Source organism: Propithecus coquereli, unplaced genomic scaffold, assembly GCF_000956105.1.
Source record: "Propithecus coquereli isolate 6110/MARCELLA unplaced genomic scaffold, Pcoq_1.0 Scaffold85, whole genome shotgun sequence".
Taxonomy (NCBI): domain Eukaryota; kingdom Metazoa; phylum Chordata; class Mammalia; order Primates; family Indriidae; genus Propithecus; species Propithecus coquereli.
This window is the reverse complement of record NW_012154729.1, coordinates 6,053,459-6,074,079: the sequence shown is the minus strand read 5'-3', so window position 1 is coordinate 6,074,079 and position 20,621 is coordinate 6,053,459. Positions and strand designations below refer to the sequence as shown.

General features: G+C 48.6%; 1 protein-coding gene across 1 annotated transcript in view; it reads left to right on the top strand.

Moving 5' to 3' along the window:
• Positions 1–3,761: 3,761 nt before the first annotated feature.
• Positions 3,762–20,621, top strand: part of PLXNC1 (plexin C1) — a 137,007-nt gene continuing 120,147 nt past the window's right edge. The window contains exon 1 of the mRNA XM_012664045.1: positions 3,762–5,056. Coding sequence (XP_012519499.1) covers positions 4,001–5,056 — 1,056 coding nt within the window. The 5' untranslated portion in view covers positions 3,762–4,000. The remainder of the gene's footprint in view (positions 5,057–20,621) is intronic.

Sequence of the window (20,621 nt, the reverse complement as noted above, 5' to 3'; positions counted from 1 at the left end):
CTCTAATCTACTTTCAACCATCTACTCATTAGCAGACTAGAAAGGAGACTGGGTTGATTCCTTTTCCTGTCAGTTGCCCAGGGCTGGGACTTTGATAAGGGCCTTGATGGGGAAGACCACGTAGATATGAGCAAAGCCATGGAGGGGGAAGTGGCCTGTCTTAAATCCTAGAAGGACAACACTGGTACTCTTTGGCCCACTGGGTGGGCCAAAGGGGGTTGTAGCCATGTAGATGAGGCATGGAGAGAATTTGTTGAACACTGGAACTAATATTCTTAGTTGCTTTAGATCTCTGCCAGCCCAGTCATCCTACAGACCACTGGCAGATTAAAAAAAAAAAAAAGTCAGAAAGAAAACCAAAGTAGCAATGATAGCCATCTTGTGACTGTGACCAATTGCCTACTGAACAGTTCTAATGTCCTGAGCCTCAGCAGGAAACCACTGAATCTATAAAGTCCTGTCCACCAGAAATGAGTCTGATTGTGGATGGCCTGGTTAACCCAGATTGCCTTCGGTGCCGGAGGGAGTTGATATTTTCTCATTATGAAGACTTCCCCATCTAGTGAACGCTGCAAATAAAACTGCTCGGAATCAGTCTGAACTGCCTGTTTCCGTGGTAGCAGGCCTCTGTCTGGAGGATAAATCTGCACCATCTTCTTTTCTTTGGGTTTCAGCCAGTTGTGTTACAAGGAGTTCCGAAATGTGCTATACGTGACACCCCACAAGATAGGCTCAGCCAGTTGGGCAGGGACTTGCACCCTTGGGCCAGACAGCAGTGTCCAAGAGAAAGCGATCAAAGAGATACAAAACCCACATTGCCTAAATATTTATTTCGGTTGTTCGTATTTCCCACACTTTTCAAATGTGAACTTGTGTCCTGAAGGTGGAGCTTTAGTACACAAGAAAATTGGGAAGGGGCAAACACATGTGTACAAAATGGGGTAGAATCAGTAAAGAATGTGTTCATATGCTTCCTTGTCGCCTACATTTTTCATGCCAAAAAGTTAGCACAGATTCTGATTTCTTTCACCATAGGAGTCTGCATACAATTAAATGGGAGGAAAAAAAGAAGCCTACTCGTTAGAGTGGGACTTATGGTCCCCGTAGAATGGCAAGAAACTGTAGCCATCAAAGCCATTTATACTTCTTGTGGGTAGTATTTTTTAAGATGCTATTTCTTTTTCAAAATGAAGCAGCAATGAATTGAGTAGTGATCAAAATGCCGCACCACAGAGTGTGTTTAATCCACATAGCTCCCAAGATGGCCTGGGGCTGATTGTACCAACTCTACGGGACTTAGAGAAATGACTTGGTTACCAGTGAAGTAAAACTATCTCCGCAATGCAATTGAACTGTTGCTTCTCAGCTCTTAACGACACTGCCACAGCCGATTCATGAAGCTGGTAAAGGCTATCGTGTTCTTCATCATTCACAGGGAAAACTGTCAAAATACCAGTGCATAAATCCCCTACTATGCTGTGTAGGGATCTGTGAGCTTCTGCAGAGGTTTTTAAAATATTGTTTTTTCTACTTCCAAGAATGCAACAGTTCTTAAAACATTCCAGCGGGTAGCGAATGGGGAAGCAAGGCCTGATATTCTAGAGCAGGTGAAGTGTCTGATTGGCCTGGCCTAAGATTAGATTAGCATCAGTTGGATACCTTAAGCCTTTCTCCTTCTTTCTCTGCTCTCTTCATAGGCACTCCAACCACCATCGTCACAGCAGAAAGGACAACCTTCTATCTCATGGGAAAGCATCTGCTGCCTTCTGGCAGGCAAAGATAATGTTATCCAATTTCAAACGAGGAGCTTATGAATGGACAGATGACCACTCCGAATGCAGCACAGGAGAGCCACTGCTGAAGTGACAGGAGCCTTTAGCTGCATGTCTAGAGTAGAAACTCATGCTTCTCTTCTGCTTCTCCCCTTACCTCCCCCTCCTTTCCTTAAGCCTCCCAGAGCTCCTGCCCTATCCCTCAGCATTGGGGAGAGCTTGAAGCACTGTTGAACTTGAAGTTTGAAACCTGTAACGGCTTGTCCTTTAGCAGGACTCAGGATTTTGCAGGAAGCCACCGCACCCCATTCCCTCCCCACAACAGACTGCATTCAGAGCCCCGAGAAACTTGGAGGGAAGGAAAAAAGGGGACAGCAACCATTTGCTCTCCCTGGAGCCTCTTGCCTGGAAATATTGTGTGAAGGAATGGAGATGTTTCCCAAGGATCCACAGAAGTCTTTAGCACCTCCCCCCATGCACCCTCGGCTCACCTGCCAGTCTGTAAGGGTGAGGATGGTGCACCACCAGTTGCTTCAGGAAGCTGGGAGGTGTTTGTGTATCCTCTGGGAAGCCCCCTTCTGAGAAATCATGAACCTAACTCCCCAGTGTGCAATGATTTCCTGTACTTCCGAAATTCTTGCTGGCTGGGTGGGCAACCCAGCTGTTATGTGCCCCCAGGGTGAAGTGGTGAGAATTCCGGGGGTCCAAAGGAAAAAAGTGGGAAATAATGAGACAGACGGAGAGCCTCTGGGGAAATAGGGTAACTGGCTCTAAGAGTAGAAGCCTGGGCTGGGCCGGTTGCAGCATTTAACTTGGGGAACTTTTCAGTTCCACTGTGGAGAATGATCTCTGGGGATTACTGTAATGGCCACAGGTGGCAATTGACTAAAGCGGGATAGGTAAGAGGCCCTGGGCAGGATACGCATTCGAATCTCGGCTCTGCTATCGACTAGCAGTAGGACCCCGGCAATGTCCATGGCCTTTCCATTCTCCTGGACTAAGCAGGGACGATAACAACAGTCACTAATTAATAGGGTTGTTATGAGTATTAAATGAGTCTTACTCCATGTGGCGAATTTACAACAGCGTCCGGCACGTAGTGAGTGCACAATAATGTTAGCCATGGTCATTAGGTTAGATGGTGAGCAGAACTTTCTGAGTGCTAAGGTTTGAGAGCCTGGGACTCCGTTGCCAAGGGAGACTAGAGAACCTTTTCAATTATGGGCGCTCTGGCCCCGAGGATTGTCCAGAACGAGAGTGTGGCGCCTGCCTTTCCGCCACCTCACTCCTCTGACTCGGGGCAACCCACTCTCTGTCACAGGGGCGCCTTGGTCCCGGAGTCCCCGTCTCGGCCACGTCTCCCGCGCGCCTCCCCGGGGCCTCCCTCCCGCCGCTCCACACCTGTCAGCCGCCCTCGCAGCCTCCCTGTGGCCCGAGCCCCGGGGCCTCCGCTGCAACCCCTTCGCACCCCGGGTCCTCGCTTTCCGCCTCGCGTATCCCCTGGCTGCTCTCGTAAACAAAACCGGGGCGTTGGAGCAGCCCCGCGGGCGGACGAGCGCGGGAGCCCGCTCCGTGCGCCGTTAGCGCGCCCCGGGAGCCCGGGGCGAACCAAAGGGGCGATGGTGGCGGCCGTGGCGGCCGCGGCAGGCGGCTCAGCTTTGTTATGAATAGATGAAAGAGGCCACCTACACAGTAACCCAAATTACGAGACCTCCTTCCTCCCTATCTCACCGAATCAAGAGGGGAGGGGAGATGGGCGTGGAGGGAGGCAGGGCGGGCGGGCAGGAGGCGGAGGGCGGAGGAGGAAGAGGATGAGGAAGGGGGCCAGTTGCATCCCACTTTCACAATGGGAAAGTGAAACGCACAAGCGCACCCAACCTCTCCAGCCCTCCCCGCCCGCCTCGCTCCCCTCCGCCCGTCCCCTCCCTTCCCCTCCGCGCCTCCCCGCGAGCGCCGGAGCCGCACACAGGAACTCTCCGGCGAAGGAGGGCGAGGAGGAAGCGGTGCCGGAGCGCGCAGGGCTTGCCGCCGCCGCTGCACAGGCTGCCGGAGCGAGCCCGCCGCGCGCCGCCCTCCCCGCTCTCCTTCCCGGGCGAGCCGCGGGGATGGGGCGACCGCGGGAGCCCGAGCGCGCGCAGGAACCGCCGCCGCCCGCGTCTCCGTCGCCGCGCGCCTGAGCCGCCTGAGCCGCCGCGCGCCCTGCCCGGGGGCGGCCCCCCCCAAGCCCCATGGAGGTCTCCCGGAGGAAGGCACCGCCGCGCCCCCCGCGCCCCGCCGCGCCACTGCCCCTGCTCGCCTATCTGCTGGCGCTGGCGGCGCCCGGCCGGGGCGCGGACGAGCCCGTGTGGCGGTCGGAGCAAGCCATCGGAGCCATCGCGGCGAGCCGGGAGGACGGCGTGTTTGTGGCGAGCGGCAGCTGCCTGGACCAGCTGGACTACAGCCTGGAGCACAGGCTCTCGCGCCTGTACCGGGACCAAGCGGGCAACTGCACCGAGCCGGTCTCGCTGGCGCCCCCCGCGCGGCCCCGGCCGGGCAGCAGCTTCAGCAAGCTGCTCCTGCCCTACCGCGAGGGGGCGGCCGGCCTCGGGGGGCTGCTGCTCACCGGCTGGACCTTCGACCGGGGCGCCTGCGAGGTGCGGCCCCTGAGCAACCTAAGCCGCTCCCTGCGCAACGCCACTGAGGTGGTGTCGTGCCACCCGCAGGGCTCGACGGCCGGAGTGGTGTACCGCGCGAGGCAGAACAACCGCTGGTACCTGGCGGTGGCCGCCACCTACGTGCTGCCCGAGCCGGAGACGGCGAACCGCTGCAACCCCGCGGCATCCGACCACGACACGGCCATCGCGCTCAAGGACACGGAGGGGCGCAGCCTGGCCACGCAGGAGCTGGGCCGCCTCAAGCTGTGCGAGCGCGCGGGCAGCCTGCACTTCGTGGACGCCTTTCTCTGGAATGGCAGGGTCTACTTCCCCTACTACCCCTACAACTACACGAGCGGCGCCGCCACCGGCTGGCCCAGCATGGCAAGCATCGCGCAGAGCACCGAGGTGCAGTTCCAGGGCCAGGTGTCCCTGGACTGCGGCCACGGCCACCCCGATGGCCGCCGCCTGCTGCTCTCCTCCAGCCTAGTGGAGGCCCTGGACGTCTGGGCGGGAGTGTTCAGCGCGGCCACGGGAGAGGGCCAGGAGAGGCGCTCCCCCTCCACCACGGCGCTCTGCCTCTTCAGGATGAGTGAGATCCAGGCGCGCGCCAAGAACGTCAGCTGGGACTTCCAGACCCAGAGCAACTGCGTAAGTTCTGTCCCGGGGGTGCTGCGGGGAGCGCTCCGGCCGGGGAGCCGCCGCCGCCCAGGCAGAGCGGGGGGCGGGGGAGGGAGATCCGGTTGGGTTGACATTTACCAGGTCTCGGGTTCACACCGCCTGTGGCCATCAGACGGCTTCTCAGACGGTTTCTGAGACCTCGAGCACTACCTAAGGTTCCCGAAGGGAGAGTGTATATGGGGGCGGGGAGGGTTGAAGTTAGGCTCAAAACTCTGGTGGCTGCATCCCGGTGCCATGCTGCTCTGTTCAAATGTGGACGCTCGTTTGGGGCTCAGGCTCCCCAGGCGGCCCCTCTTTCCCTAAGCGCCTCTCCAGACTCCTCTCCGCCCCTTCTGAGTAGTCTTCGCAGGCATGAGGGTTTGACCCTCTTGGTCAACACAGTTCCCAAACATAGTGCCCTCGCAGAGAAGCCATTGAACCCAGAGGGCTCGCTGCCACACCCCAGCCTTTGTGCCCCTTACCTCCGCCCCCCGCCGGCAACACATGGGTTGTGGTCTGGAGAGTGGGCAGCCGGCTCAGCGTGGGTAGAAGGGAGCCCGCTGAAGAGGCTCGCGGTGGGGCAGAACCTGCGGCGCGACCCGGTGCCGGGGGCGGGGCTGTGGCTCTGCTGAGGGTGTGCTGTGGTCTGCAGCTGGGGGAGAGGCTGGCCCGCGGGAGGTGGGTTTGCGGTAAAGCTTCGCCCTGGAGGGAAGAGCCGGGGGAAAGTGTTGGGGTGCTACAGGCAGTTTCTGGGCTCCAGATTGGCAGGACTCAGAGGTACCACCCTTGGGCTGTGCGTGAACCAGGCAAATGACACAGGTTCCCCTGGGCTCCCAGGGCAGGCACAGCTTGAATCTTGAGACTGGTATTTCTTTGACTGGAAAATAAAGCGGCAGTTCAAGAGGGTCCAGTTGATGAGGATTATGGAGCCATTGTGCACTTCTCCGGAGGCCGCTTCCCCTTCTAGGCGGCTGGCACATCAACTCCACATATGGCTTCTGAGAGGGGAGCCCGCTGAGAGCCTCCTTTATAACTGGACAGAAATCAAAACGCAGAAATTAACGGCTACAGGTGTTGCCATTGTTTTGATGTGAGTCAGAAAGGAAGGGGAGAAGTCTCCGCTTGGAAAAGGCGTTGTGTTGGGTACCGGGGAGCATTGGCTCTTAGGTATACTCATATGTGTGTAGAAAGACACCCTCACCCCCACCCACCCCTTTCTCTGCAAGCGCTGCTTACCAAATATTAGCCCTATTATCCAGGGAGAAATGGGGGCTATCTTGCAAGGCTTCTTAGAATGGTCACTTGCTTCTTCCTCTTTCCTTTCAGCTGTGTGCTGGGACATACACACAATGCCTTCATTTCATTACTGGTATAATTTTTAAAAATATGTAAATAACCCATATTGCCTCCTAAATGGCTTAGTCTTGCTGTACACATATAATTTAATAGTTAATATCTGTCTTTATTAGATCTTTCTAATCTCATAGTTCAAGTTTGACAAAACCATAGCCTTCTACTTCTCTGTTGAAAGACTTGAAAGTACCCCCCCAATTATTACTTTGTGTCAAGATTTAGACACATTTGGTCTCTGAGGTTAATGACAAGACAGCTCAGAGGCCCACAGCAGGTAATAACGGTGGAAGTCCAAGCTTTGCCATCTGACAGCTGTGTCGGTGTGTGCAGCCAAAACATTTCTCTTGACTGCGTCTCTCTACCTATTTGGTCCTGGAGGACTCAGCTCCCTTCCAGACGCAGCAGGCATCCTGAATGCACTCAGAAGCCGAGTTTTGGCTCAATCAGGTGTTCCTACTTGTGCTGCCTTGGGGGATGGGGCGGGGACAGGGGTAGTGGCAGAGCTGCTTATCTATCTTCACGGGAGCTTCTGGGAGAACGCTGCCCCTTGGAAATCAAGCAAGGGATAAACACATGCTGCCAAAAATCTGCAATTGGGAAAATAAATAATTAAAATGGGTCCCTCCACAGCATTTCTTGCGGCTGTTATTTATCGAGAACTCCCAGTGTGCTCAGAGCTGTGTGTTCTGAAAGACAGGGTCTCTACCCTCTGAGCTTGTCATCCAAGTTAAATAATATACTCTGGTTCAAACAATAGCATGTCATGGCTGCACAGGTGGGAGCTTGGAGTTTTGCATTTGTTTTTTTTTTTCATGTAAGTAAATTCCTTGCTGGTAGTGTGCATTAAAAAGCCTTAATGGAATTGAATTTCAAGAGGAGTTTGAATGAAAAAAGGTAGTAGTTTTGATGAAAAAGCTGACAATTTTCTAACCTATTAAATAGGCAGATAAGATACTTAATTCAACAAATATTTGTTTGATGCCTGCTAGTGTAAGCCCTGCGCTGAGTGCCACTGATTTTGCCACTGAAAGGACAATAGCAGGTTGCAACCCCATTTAATGGGGTCATGGGATCAGTGTGCCCCCGGCTGTCACTCAGAAGAATGATGTCATTTGATTGCATTTGTTCTGCATTTTATTTCCAGGTTCTGAATGTCTTTTGGGAAAGACATGCTGAATTATAGGTGCCTAAAACAGGAGCTGAACTTGAAACACTCTAGAGGAAGCCTCAATAGATTCCAACAGCGATTCCTTCAGAGCAGACACAGTAATTTTAACAGTAATCCACAGGCTGCGAGACACAAGCAGCTAGATTTGCTTGCCTTCTCCCTCTCCTCCTAGCGGCTCTCTCTTATTTTTCCATTTTCAATCAACCATAGGTAGAAAAGTGACAGGACTGACTGGGTTGTATTTTCTCATCTCTTGGTTCTCTTATCTCACATCGGCTGATACTCCTCCCCTTCAGCTTCTCTCACTAAGAAGCAATTTACAAGATGTGTGTGCAGTGGGTGTGTACTCAGCCGTTTACACACCAGACCATTACTTTTTCTGCCTTGCCACCAACTTTGAATCTACTTTCACAACTAGAGCAGGTTAACTGCAGCCCCCAAATGTGTCAAGGCAACTCATTTCTATAGACTCTCTCTAATAACCCTAATGAATATTTGCACAGCACTTGGATTCATATAAAAATAAATGTTTTTAATTCTGTACAAGTTAATTAACTTCTTCCCTCTCTGAACTCCCACTACTTCTGGCACACCTATGCAACCCATAGAAAAGTTTGTATTCGAGTTTATGGAGTCTGATTGCTCCAGATTTGTTTGGCTGCCATAGTTGAGTGCTGGGGTGGCTTGTGGTTTAGACGTGGTGGTCACCCCTCTGTACACACTGAGGGGGAGGTCCCTATAGTGCTGGCCCACAGGACTGTCTCCTGTAGTTCACTCTACCCCTTGTGGGGGGACACACCCCCTTCTTCCACACTCACATAATTCTAAAGCCTGACATAATTTAACTGTCATGCAGACAACCACAAAACACTCTCATGCTCTCCAACAGACAGCAACCCAAGGCATGTCTCGCTACTGTGTGTAGAAGTGACATCCCAGTTCCACGCGGCAATGTAGCCTATTGACCTCAAAATCTGCAGTCTTCCTTTGGTGTTCATTTCTCTTCCAGTTTCTGTTATGATTCTGGCGAGCTATTTTGTAGCCTATAGACTAGATGGTGATTTTAACCCCCATATACACATCTGATATGCAAAAACAGATTCAGAAGGATAACTGTAATGACAGCACCCACTTAGACAGAGGGAAAAAGCAATCATAGCTACTATCAACTGAATAGTTATTATGGCCAGGTTTTGTGTGAGGCAATTTACAGCCTTATTTTCAGTTGATTCCCAGTTACCAAATGGGGCAAAGACTGTATTTATTATTATGATTAGAAACGACAAAATTAAGACCCAGAGAGCTCTGGTTAGGTTCCGCAGCTGGAAAATAGCTGAGAATTTAGAGCCTGGGTGGTCAAGCTCTAGGACCTGAGATTTTAACCACCTTCCAACTCCATGTCAAGGAGTCCCATCCAATTACTATTAATAATCATGACGGTGATGACAGTAAACACATATATAGCATATACTACTGGTTGAGTAGTGCATCTTAACTCATGAATCTAGACAATGATCCTATGAAGCAAATAGGATCTCCCCTTGTAGATGAAGAAACTGAGGCACAGAAAGGTTAAATAATTTGTCCTGCATATAACAATATATACATGTCCACTGCCATGGACAGTCTGTCACCGCAGACATTGGGTCCTGGTGTCGATCCTGTCCTGCATGGAGCAAGCTAGGCCCTTACAACTGCTATGATAAGGCCAGCGTTGTGTGGACATAAGACATTTGATAGAACAGAGAATCCTTGGTTGTGAACTGAGATCCTAGGTTTGTACTCATGACTGCCTGAAGTTCTGACTCTGGGAGGCTTGTAGTTCCTCAACTATGAACTTTAAGACCTTGTTGATGTTCTGAGCATTCAGAGAGGGTGTTCTCTGTTGAACCCCTGGTACTTAGCATAGTACTGGGATGTAGTTGGGGCTTGAAAAATATTTGTTGAATGAATGGATAAAGGATCTGGGATGATCATCTTGGAAATGTTGTCTATACTGAGCAGCAACACTTTCCTGAGTCTGGTCACCTCATACTCCCTTAACCTTTGACTTTTTTTTTAATGTCTGATGTGTCAGGGCACCTTTCTTCCCTAGTCCTAGGTTCTATGGCATCCTTCACTCCTCTGGCAGTTCCTAGATATCCCCATTCACCGGAATAGCCAGACTTCTGGTGTTGCCAATCTGGGAGTTACCTTTGACCATAGAAACCCGGCACAGTTGGAACTTCTCTGGTGTAATCTAATAATGTACACAATCATGCCTTTCAGCTACAAGAGGAAAGGGCTTTATGCTGTAAGCAGTGGTTCTTAAAGTGCAGTCTCTGGACCAGCAGTATCAACATCACCTGGGAACTCGCTAGAAATGCAAATTCTTGGGCCCCATATCCGATTTACTAAATCAGAAACCCTGGAGGTAGGAGGAGGACTACAACTGGCTTTTAGTAAGCCCTCAAAGTGATTCTAAGTTATGCTCAGGTTTGAGAACCCCTCTTGTAAGATAAGACATTTTCCTTGCATTCCAGCTGAGGCACCTGGAATAGGAACTTGTCCCATTTATTTCTGTTGCATTTTATTTAGGGCCATAAAAAAGTAACCAACTCATTCCACTGCCCTTATGTTCTATATTCCCTCCTGACTTCTCACAGGCAATACCTAGGAAGCCCTCTAAAGCCTTGCCATTTGGGGGCTTGAAACTGAGTCTCAGACACCTGTAAGTCATAGTTCAATTAGCTCCTTCACTCTTGTATACAACAGTTCATTTGTATTTTATTCCAGGATGTGGGGGACATCTAGAGTCTTCTCCTCTGCTGTACACCAAAACCAATTCCACACACCAGACAGTCTTTCCAAGGGTCTGTTCTTTATAGCATCAAACCTGATACAAATTTCTGTCCTAGTCAGGGACAGTTGGTTGCATGGAACAAAAAGATCTACTTGAGTAAACTCAAATAAGAGGATGAGGGATTTCACAGCTACAAACACGTGGAATTACATGGTAATCTAGGAATAGGAGCAGCTGGGTAATGGCTACAGGTGCAGTCTCTGGAGTGAGGTCAGTTGGGACTAGAGCTGGTCCTTACCAGTTGTATGACATTGGGAAAATTATTTAACCTTTCTGTGACTCAGTTTCTTTACCTATATGTAGGGATCCTACTTGCTTCACGAGATCATTATCTGGATTCATGAGTTAGTATGTGTAGAATGAAAACTATTTGACCTGTAGTAAATGCTATGTATGTGTTTGCTGTCATCACCATCATGACAGCTAATAGTAATAGGACGGGGCTCCTTGCTATGGAGTTGGAAGGTGGTTCTGCATTCAAGGCAGCTCGAAAGAGCTCGGCATCAGAAAATGGTGGGTGCTCATTCTAAGGTTTTACTTTTAACGTGACTTAGCACAGCTGCTTTGCTCTGTCCTGCTGCCAGATGACCTCTTCTGCTTCCTCAAATGTCCACCCCTTACCCCCTCCACCTGAGTATGCCTCAGCCTGCTTTGAGCCCCTCTCTACATCTTAACAGCCTTTCACCTTCTACTTTGGCTACTAACTGGCAACAAATTTCTATATTATTTAGTCCAAGTTGCCAGGAGAGAGATGGAATCGGTTCCAACTCATCGTTCACCGCAGATTACGAGCCCTAGTCCAGTGTAGGGATTTGTAGCCCTTGTGGGCAGGTACTGGCTCCTGGTCTTATTAGAAGAAGCGGGGGTGGTCAAACATGATGGCTCCCAGCAGGCCCTGTGGTAGGTCCCCTTAGAACAGAACACTGAAAGAGCCACATGGCGACCAACATGTTGACGACAACAGCATACGATAGCATCATCTCTGCCTCCCTTGAAGGGCCTTGATGGCCACTCTCTTCCCAGAACATACTTTGGCCCATACATGATGAAGACTGAGAAAGCCCAAAGTCTTCTTGGGGACTTTTTGTAGGCATCATGGGTCTAACCTGTTCATCAGAGCAGGGCCATGGTAGTAGTAGGGTTTTTGTTTATTTGTTTTAATGAAATGTGCTCCTCATTTTTCTTAGTTTTAATTTTCTATCTTGATGAAATGCTAACTGTTATGTGGTCACAAAAACAAATAGAACTGTGACCTATGTTTCAGTTTCGGTACTTGATTTTCATATTGGTTTGATTGTCGATTCAATAGCTATGCATAGTGTTTTCCTCAGAGAAGTTTTTGGGGGGATTTGACCCTATTTCTCTCCCACTGCCATGGCCAAAGGTGTTATGCAGGGGTCAGCAAACTTTCTGTAAAGGGTCAAATCAGCAATATTTTAGGCTTTGCAGGCTACGTACACTCTCTGTCATGGTCGCTCAACTCTGCTGTTGTAGCGTGAACACAGCCATAGAGAATACGTAAGTGAACAAGCACAGCTATGTTCCGTTAAAACTTTGTAGACGCTGAAATCTGAATTCCCTATAATTTTCACTTGTCACGAGTTATTCTTTTTTTGACTCTTTTCAACCATTTAAACATGTGAAAACTATTCTTAGCTCACGGGCTGTTCAAAAAACAGGCAGCAGGCCAGATTTGGGCCACAGGTGGTGGTTTGTTGACTCTTGCTGTTACAGAAAGAGACTAAAACAAGCCTTTCCCATACAGTCCGACACTCATGGTGAGGGAGATGTAACAGAAAGATGCTGTGGAAGCCCCAGGAAGAGGCATCACGCTCAGGCTGGGAGGATCTGGGCGCCTTCGGAGAGGTGATGCTTGAGCTGAGTCCTGAAGCTAAGTGGAGAAGGCAGAGAAGGGAGTTTTAGGGAGAGGGCACAGCTTGTGCACAAGCGGGAAGTTGAATAAGCTTGCAAACCACAAGCAGCTCCCCCTGGCTGGGGAGCATCCAAAAATGAGTGTGCAGGTCCAGATGGCGAAGGGCTTAATGAGACAGGCAAAGGTAGTTGGATTTTGTCCTGGTGGTCAGTCATTTTCAGACTTTCCAAACCTTGCCTTTAAATAAATTCTCAACCAGAAGCTCTGTGTGAGAAAAGGATGAGAAAAATCATCATTGACCTGCTGCTGCGGGCATGACCATTGCCAAGTGCTGGGGATGTGGGGAAGTAGGCCTTGGGAGGTTCCCAGAGCCCTACAACCTGCCCTGCCCCTTGGACGCACTTCTAGGACTCCGCTGAGCAGGGTGTGAAAACCATGGCTATGGTTGAGGGGGCCTCACAGCAGGGTTATAAGCCAGCAGGATCTGAGTGCCTCCTAGAAAGGTCACTCAGAAGATAAAGTGGCTGAGGCAAGACTGAAGACAAAGCCAAGCCACCGATTAGGACAATCATTGGTTCCAACAAGTCATTTCTTGAGTTCCTATTATGTGCCACATAATGTATGAAAATATTTATATTCATGTTAAATAGGGCACATGATAAACATTTGTAAAACACCTACTTATTTTTATATTAAAGTGATAGCTGAAGCTCACTGAGCACTTACTGTATATCATTAGTCTAAGCACTTTACCAGTAGTAACTCATTTAACCCTCTCCACAACTTTACAAGGTGCGCTATCTTGTTACTCTCGTATTAAAGGTGAGGAAACCGAGGCACACCACTAAATGGGCGATGCGACAGAGCCATTTTGGGTGGGATGTTGGGGAAAGTTCTCTCCAAGGAGGCTGAGTTGACAGCAGGAAGAGGAGAAGGACGGTTGTCAGCGTCCCCATGGCGAGCGGGGAGCAGGCACGCCGGCAGCCGGGGGGCAGGTGCAAGGGCTCAGAGGAAGGGACGTGAAGGCCCAAGAGCAGAAGGCTGGCGTGGTTGAGCTTAGGGAGGTTGCGAGGGCAGAGTGTCAGGGGAGGATGTCAGAGGAGGAAGCAGCAGCCCCAGCCTACAGGCCTCCTAGGCAATGGAAGGAGATTAGATTTTATTATCAGAGCATAGGAGAGCTTTTGAAGGGAAGTGAAGTGATTGGATTTGAATTCCTAAATAACGGCTGCCCTGTGGGGAATGGATGAGAGATCGGCCACAGGGGAAGCAGGAAAACCTGCGGGAGGCTCTTGCGGCAGTCCAGGCAAGAAATAATGTCACCTTGGTCGAGAGCAGTGGCCGCAAATATGGAGAGAAACAGATGGATTCCGTTGATTGCAGTAATTCAACTGCAGGATGTTGAAGACCTGAACTGAGGTTGTGGCGTGAGGGTGGAGAGGAGGGATGAAAGGAAATCTCTTTTTAAGGCATAGAATTGAGAGGCGTTGGCGACTCATTAGAGGATGAGTTTAATCTTTGTTGCTTTTAAGATGTCTTTGGGACATCCAGGAAGGTCTCCAAGTAGGCAGTTGGCAGTGGAGTTAGGTAGCCAGGGTCCACTCCATAAACCCTGGAGTGTGTCAGGCTCTGTGTTGGGCTGTATGTGCCTTGAGGGAGTGGCCAGGTCTGGCTCACTCATCTTTGTTCCCCAGGCAGCCAGAAGGCGAACACACAGTCAGCGAGCCCACAGTAAATGTTTGTAGAACTGGGAAGAAGGCACTCTTCATCTAGCAGAGAAGACACAGCGTGGTGAGATAAGGCTTCCAAGAGGATGGACTCTGGAGCTGTGTTTATAAGAAGAGCAAAAGCCAGGCATCCAAGAGGAAAGGTGTTTCCTTGGGACTCCCTTCCCAGTGAGGCAGGATTCCTCGTCATTCCCCCACCTGCTCCAAGAAGCGTGTTGTCTAACACACCAGCTGTTCCTGATCATCGCTCCTTGGCCTCCTCCTGAGGCTACTTTCTCCGTCAGTGACCCCTTTTACAAACTGAATTCCAAGTGCTAACCTTTGCTTCTCTGAGGCAATAGGAGGGCATAGCCTAGAGCAGCTGGTGGCTGTGGGTGTCACCTAGTGTCAGCTTCCTGTGCTTAGCAAAAGCTCTCTTCCTAACCCTCCCCAGCACTGATGCAGCCTGTACCTCCCCTCTCAGAATACTGTTTTTAATGCATAAAATAAAAAGATAGGATTGCAAAATAGACCCAACATTAATAATATAGAGATATATCAAAATATTTTTTCAATTTGAGATATAGTCATATATCTTAACACATCCAGTAGCAAGATCTAGCAGCAGTAACTACCGTAATTTCAAAGTAGAGATGAGCATAAATGATACTTTGAGATATCTGCAACAGCTATCAAATGATATGAAAATATCTGATTTCTTTTGGTGACAAAGTCACAGGTTCAGTTAATATTACTGTGGACTGAATCCATAATCAAAGGAAATGCCAAGTTTCAGTGAGAGCTTGCTAAAATAAAGATGTATTTTTTTTCTCATCTAGTTTCATGGATTTCATGGACAGATTTTAAATTCTGTCCATGAACTGTGGATATCAGTAGAGTCTCCATTCTAACCATTCATTTCAGTTACCAAGTGTTTCAGACATGAAATGTAAAGTGTTACTGAGTGTTTCAATGGCATGCAATGTAAAGTGTTGCATTTTGTTTCAAAACTCATTTGACTGGCTTATTTTGACTATAGGGAGTTTATTCCCATCTGTATTTTTCAGATCAAGCACTTGGCCAACAGCAAGTGCTCCGTAAATAATGGATGGATGGGTGGGTTGAGGGGGTGGATGGGTGGGTTGAGGGGGTGGATGGGTGGATGGGTGGATGGAGAAACCTCAGAGAGAATAAATGACTATCTAAAGATGCACAACTCAAAAGTATTAGAGCTTGAACTTGAACCTACGTGTTTTTTTACTCTAAATCTTTTGTTCTTTCTACTCTTCCATGCTACCATCAGCTATATTTATTTCAACGAGTTAACACAATACTGGGCCATGTTCATAAAATGACATTATTTTAGCCATGGGAGAGAACAGTCCTATTATTTGCTTTGATCAGAACACGCCAAAAGTACTTTGTTTCCTTCTTAAAGCCACATTTTAAGTATACTGAATCTATAGACAGTCTATGGACTGAGATGGCAAGAGACCCAGAAACTGTCTCTTACAAGCTGTCAATGAAACTACAAATGTGAATTTAGAGAAGGCCAATATACATGGTAACAGGAGGTGCAGGGTAGTTTCCTATTGCCTCCCAAGGCAGGACTAAGGCCAACTGTTTACAAGGGACAAATCTTAGTTTAATTGAAGAACTCTGTAGTGATTAAGCCTACTTAGCAATGTACCATAGTTGCCTGATGGGATATTGATGGAAAGTATTTTCAAACATTGACCCATGTATTTATTCATTCATTCAATAAACATTTATTGACAACCTACTACATACCAGATGCTGAGGTGGATGTTGCTTTCAAAGTGTAGAATAAGATAAACTATTGTAGAGCTTAGAGTCTACTGAGAGACAGGTAATAAATATATTTTTAAAGCAGTAATTATAACAAGTATTTTGAAGGAAATAAATGGAGTGCTATGATTCAAAATAACAACTGGGGTAGGAATAGGGAGAGTTGCAGTCATGTGCCCATGAGTAGATGACATTTAACTTGAAACTTGAAAGATTAGAAAGAGCCAGCCCACAAAGGAGAGAAGGGGTGAGGCAAGAAGTAGCATGTGGAAAGGCCCTGAAGCAGAAAGATGGTAATGTGTTAAAGAGTCTGAGAGAAAGCAAGTTTGGGAGTTGACACAGAGTGCAGAAGAGTGGCAAGGAATGAGTTTGAAGAAGTCATTAGGGCCCAGCTCAGGTAGGGCCTGGGGAGGGATATGGATTCAATTCTAAGTGTCCTGGGATGCCATTGAAGAATTTTAGGCAAGGGAGTAACAAGCCCTGTTTTATATTTTAAAAGATCACTCTGGCTACTGGACAGAGACTGGATTGTAAGGTTGAAAAGGGAGACCAGGAGGCTCTTGCAGCAGATCAGGAGCGGGGTGATGGAAACTTTTCCTGCATGGAGCCTGTGAGAGGGAGAAGATGGATTTGAGATCGTTGAGAAATTCAGCTGAGATTTTTCATGTGTTGGACATGGGGAGTGATGGAAAGAGAGGAGTTGAGGGTGATTGCTGGTGCTGTTGACCATGACAGGGAAGACTGGGGAGGAATGACAAGTCTAGATAACCATTTTTCAGCAGCTCTGCAACCATGTCACAGATTCCAGTGGTCTCTACAGGAGATGGTGACATTTACTTAGCGGGTGTTACGAAATGTGAGGAAGGGGGTGTTTGCAGTAGTCGAAATGGTGGGGGTGGGGGGAGCGTGACTTTGTGGACAGAAGTCAGAGATGCTGAAAGTCCTACGTCACATAGGACAGCCCCCTTAACGAGGAACTGTCCCATCTAGAATGCCAGTAGCTTCCTCATGGGAAAACATTGGCAAACTGAGTGTCTTTCAGTTCTAAGAATGTAGACAAATGCAGTTTTCACACTATCTGCCATTCATATCTTTTTGTGAATTATTTGAGTCAGGCTATCTTTTCATAAGTAATTGACAAATTAGCCATAGGGAGGGGATGGAGATTTGGATGGAGGGTAGTGAAGGGGCAATAAAGCCAGGAGGAGGAAGGATAAATCGTGGAGAATGGGACTTTGGTGGCGGGTAGGCTTGGGAGGCTGGAGGACCCTGGGGCCTGTGGAGGGAGGAGAGACGTGGAAGGAGGTGAAATCCAAGCTTCAGCGCTTTGCCTGTTTCCCGCGGTTGTGCTGCACCCCACCCTTGCTGGTCTGGTCCAGAGACTGCCCAGCGGTGTCCCTCAGCGTCTCTCCTCCATTCCTCCTGCACGCTTTGAACTTTTCCTTTTGATCGTTTGAGTTCCCGATGTCAGTTCTTCCTTCAGATGATCAGAGATGCCATAAACTTAGTGAGAACCTGATCCACACTGTATACCCCAGAATGGAGAAAAGCGACTCGATCCTTAATGGCTAATAAAATCAGTGTTCTTTCCATTTCCCTAGTTTAATAAAGATTATTTTCACACACATGATTTCATTTGGGCCTTACCACAACACTGAGAGGCAGGGCATGTGGTATTATGGGCTCTATTTTACAGATGTGGTCACTGAGGCTCCGGGACTTAACTTGCCAGAATCAAGCAGCCGATAAGGGACAGAGCAGGGGCCAGAACTGGGTGTAGGGCTCCTTCAGAGGTTTCCTAACTGCAAAGTGGCCCCCTGGGTATGTAATGGGAAATGACAGCACTGCTTCAAAACAAGTATATCCCAAAGGAAACAGAATACAAAATTAACTGCCCAAGAGAGACATTTTATTAATGTGTAAGAAATTAACAGGCACCCACTTTGCATTTGCCCTCTCCTTGTGAGAAAAAAATCAGCATACAGGAATCCTTTTAGCATCTTGAGAGTGAAAGACTTGCCTCTTGCCGATTGCCCAATACCGGGGGTCCCACTTTTGTGCACACTTCTTCCCCGCGTTGCCCAAAAGCTACAGCATGGCTGTGAGTGCCCTGCCTGAACCTCAATGAGCTGGGCCATCTGTCACGTGGTAGGGGGCAGGACCGGGTGTTGCTCAACTCCGGAGGGTGCCGTTCTCACCCTGGATTCATGCTTGTCCTCCCCTGGAGCTGTGCGGTGCACAGTGGGGGAGGGTTTATTGTCAATGAAAAATAGCATGAAGGAGCTGCAAGGAGATTGAGCTGCTTCTTTCGTGACATGCCCACTACTCCCTGCACACACACGCACACGTGCACGCACGCACATGCCCGTGCACCGGCACGCACACCTCAGTGGCCTTGCTCCCAGCTCGCCATGTTGAGCCCAAAGCTCGCTCTCTCTTTCAGCCCAAATATCATTTGAGCCAAGGCGGCTTTTTCCTCCAACTGAGAAAAGTTTCCCTCTTAGAGCCGGCAGAAGTGTGGGCGTGACGCTGTGGTTAGACATGGCAGGAAGGAGAAGCAGAATGACAACTCTGAGGGAACCAAGAAAGCCCAAAGGGTAGACAGGTTTAGAGCTAAATCGAGATTGGATTTTGTCATGAAAGGCAGAACTGGCAAAAGCATCATTACAAGGCATTAACCTTGTTACACGCAGACGAACAAGCAGAGGCTGGGATTCAGAAATAAATTACACATAATAAACTAGACAGAATAGGCTGAGAGCAACATTAGCAATTATGCCCTAAGGGGAGAGAAGGGCAAGATAGAAAATAGGCTGGAATAAAAAAAAAAGAGTAAGAATAATCTCTGGACACAGGGGGCTGACTGCACTATTTCCCCTCCTCGGGTTCGTGAAGAGGTTTCTCTGGACCCTGTCTTTTGTTTTCATTTGCTGAAATGAGCATAAGAAAGCCATTCAGAGGGCTGCTTTTCCCATTCACAGCGACCTGTCCGTTTCTCTGTGTTTCCAGCACAAAAGAATCCGTTTCCATTCAGCCAGAGCAGCCCCTGGGGTTTTCATGAGGTCCAAGCCTCTTCTTTCCCATTTTCTTCCAGGCTCACTGTTGTCATTGGCTACAAAATCCTGGCTGTGGCCGGGCTCCTCCAGGGCGATGAGAGGAAGAAACACTAGTCCAGTTCCTGGTCCCTCATACACCGTTCAGCGCCTGCTCCAACAGGTTGCGATTCTCATTGCTTAAAGAGGGACTTGCTTTTGGTTCCAAGTGACAGAAAATGCAATCAACAGTGGCTTAAACCATGGCATTTATTGTTAACTTAGTAAAAAGCCGAAAGGTTGGAGGTCTGTGGCTCAGTGGTGTCCTCAAGAACCCAGGGTCTCTTATCTCCCCCGCCACACACACCCCAGTCAGCATGTTGATTTTCATCCTCCATCTTGAATCTCGTGGGAGCAAAATGGCCACCGCTTGTCCACAGGCAGTGGCCTCACACAACTGTATTCCAAGGGAGGAAGTAAGGGAAGAGGAAGATGAGCTCTCTTCAAGAGCCTTCTCTTATCAAGGAGGAAACTTATTTCCAGAAATCTCTCCAGTGGACTTCTCACATCTCATGGCCCAGAACTGGACCATGTGGGCACCCTCAGCACTAAGGGCTGGGAGAGCTGGTATCTGGCAATGGGGAACAGAGTTGCCATTTGGCTTGGCCCAGTGATGGTTTCGACCAGGCTTGGGTTCATCACTATCTGAACAAAATGAGGGTTCCTTTGACAAAGAAGATGGAAACAACTGCCGTGGATGTGGCAGTACTGTTGATGTTTTTAAATAAAGTAATGACAGCAAACATGGATTGTCTGTTACTATGTGCCAGACACTGTTCGAAGCTTTATTGAGGCTTATGCATTATCTCATGCCATCATCGTAACAAGTCTGTGGCAGAAATGCTGTTGTCATTATTTCCATCACGTAGAGGAGGAAACTGAGTCACAGAGAGGTTAATGTGCACATTACTTAGCTAGAAAGTGACAGAGCCAAGAGTCAAACCCAGGATACCTGGCTCACTACTATACTGCCTCTATTAGTTAAAATGATAAAATACACCAGGTGGCATACAGTATTAATATGTGTTAGCTGGTATCATATTATTATTAATATTACCATTATTATTATTATCTCTTCTTCATAACCACCCTGCCAATCAAGCACATCAGCATTATTAGACAGTTGAGAAAGCCAACCCCCAACAGGGTTAAATAAATTGCCCAGGTCACCTGTTGAGAACCAAGCTCAAATGCAAACTAGTCCTAGGCGGTTTGTTCTATACCATCAGCCTTACAAGTTTGGCAACATTGACTTAATGGCTGCACTACTTACCCATGCTATTGACCCAGCACTTAACTGGAAAAACGACAATTGTTGAGGAATAGTCAGAAGTCAGAGAAGGAAACTACAAAGGGTAAGACGGTAATTTAGAACAATTTTCCCCTTCCTCCCTTTAAGCTTTTGAGCTGCCTCTGTTTTTTTTGGAGGGAGTCTTTCACAAATAAGAGTTCTCATCCTCCCTCAGCAAAGGCTACCCATGACGTAATTGTTCTTAGAGGATTAGAATAGATGCAGTTATTAAGTACCTATTGTATACCAGACCTGGAAGTACACTGTTCCATTTGGTCCTTGTGGATAATCTGAAACCCACAGCCATTACTTTTTTTGTGTTGTGAGATGAAGGGGAATGGAGTCCTTCAGCCAAAGATAGTGGTGCTAGAACATTCCAGATGCCCAGACAGAGATGATGCCTAGTTCTCTGAGTAAGCCTCTCT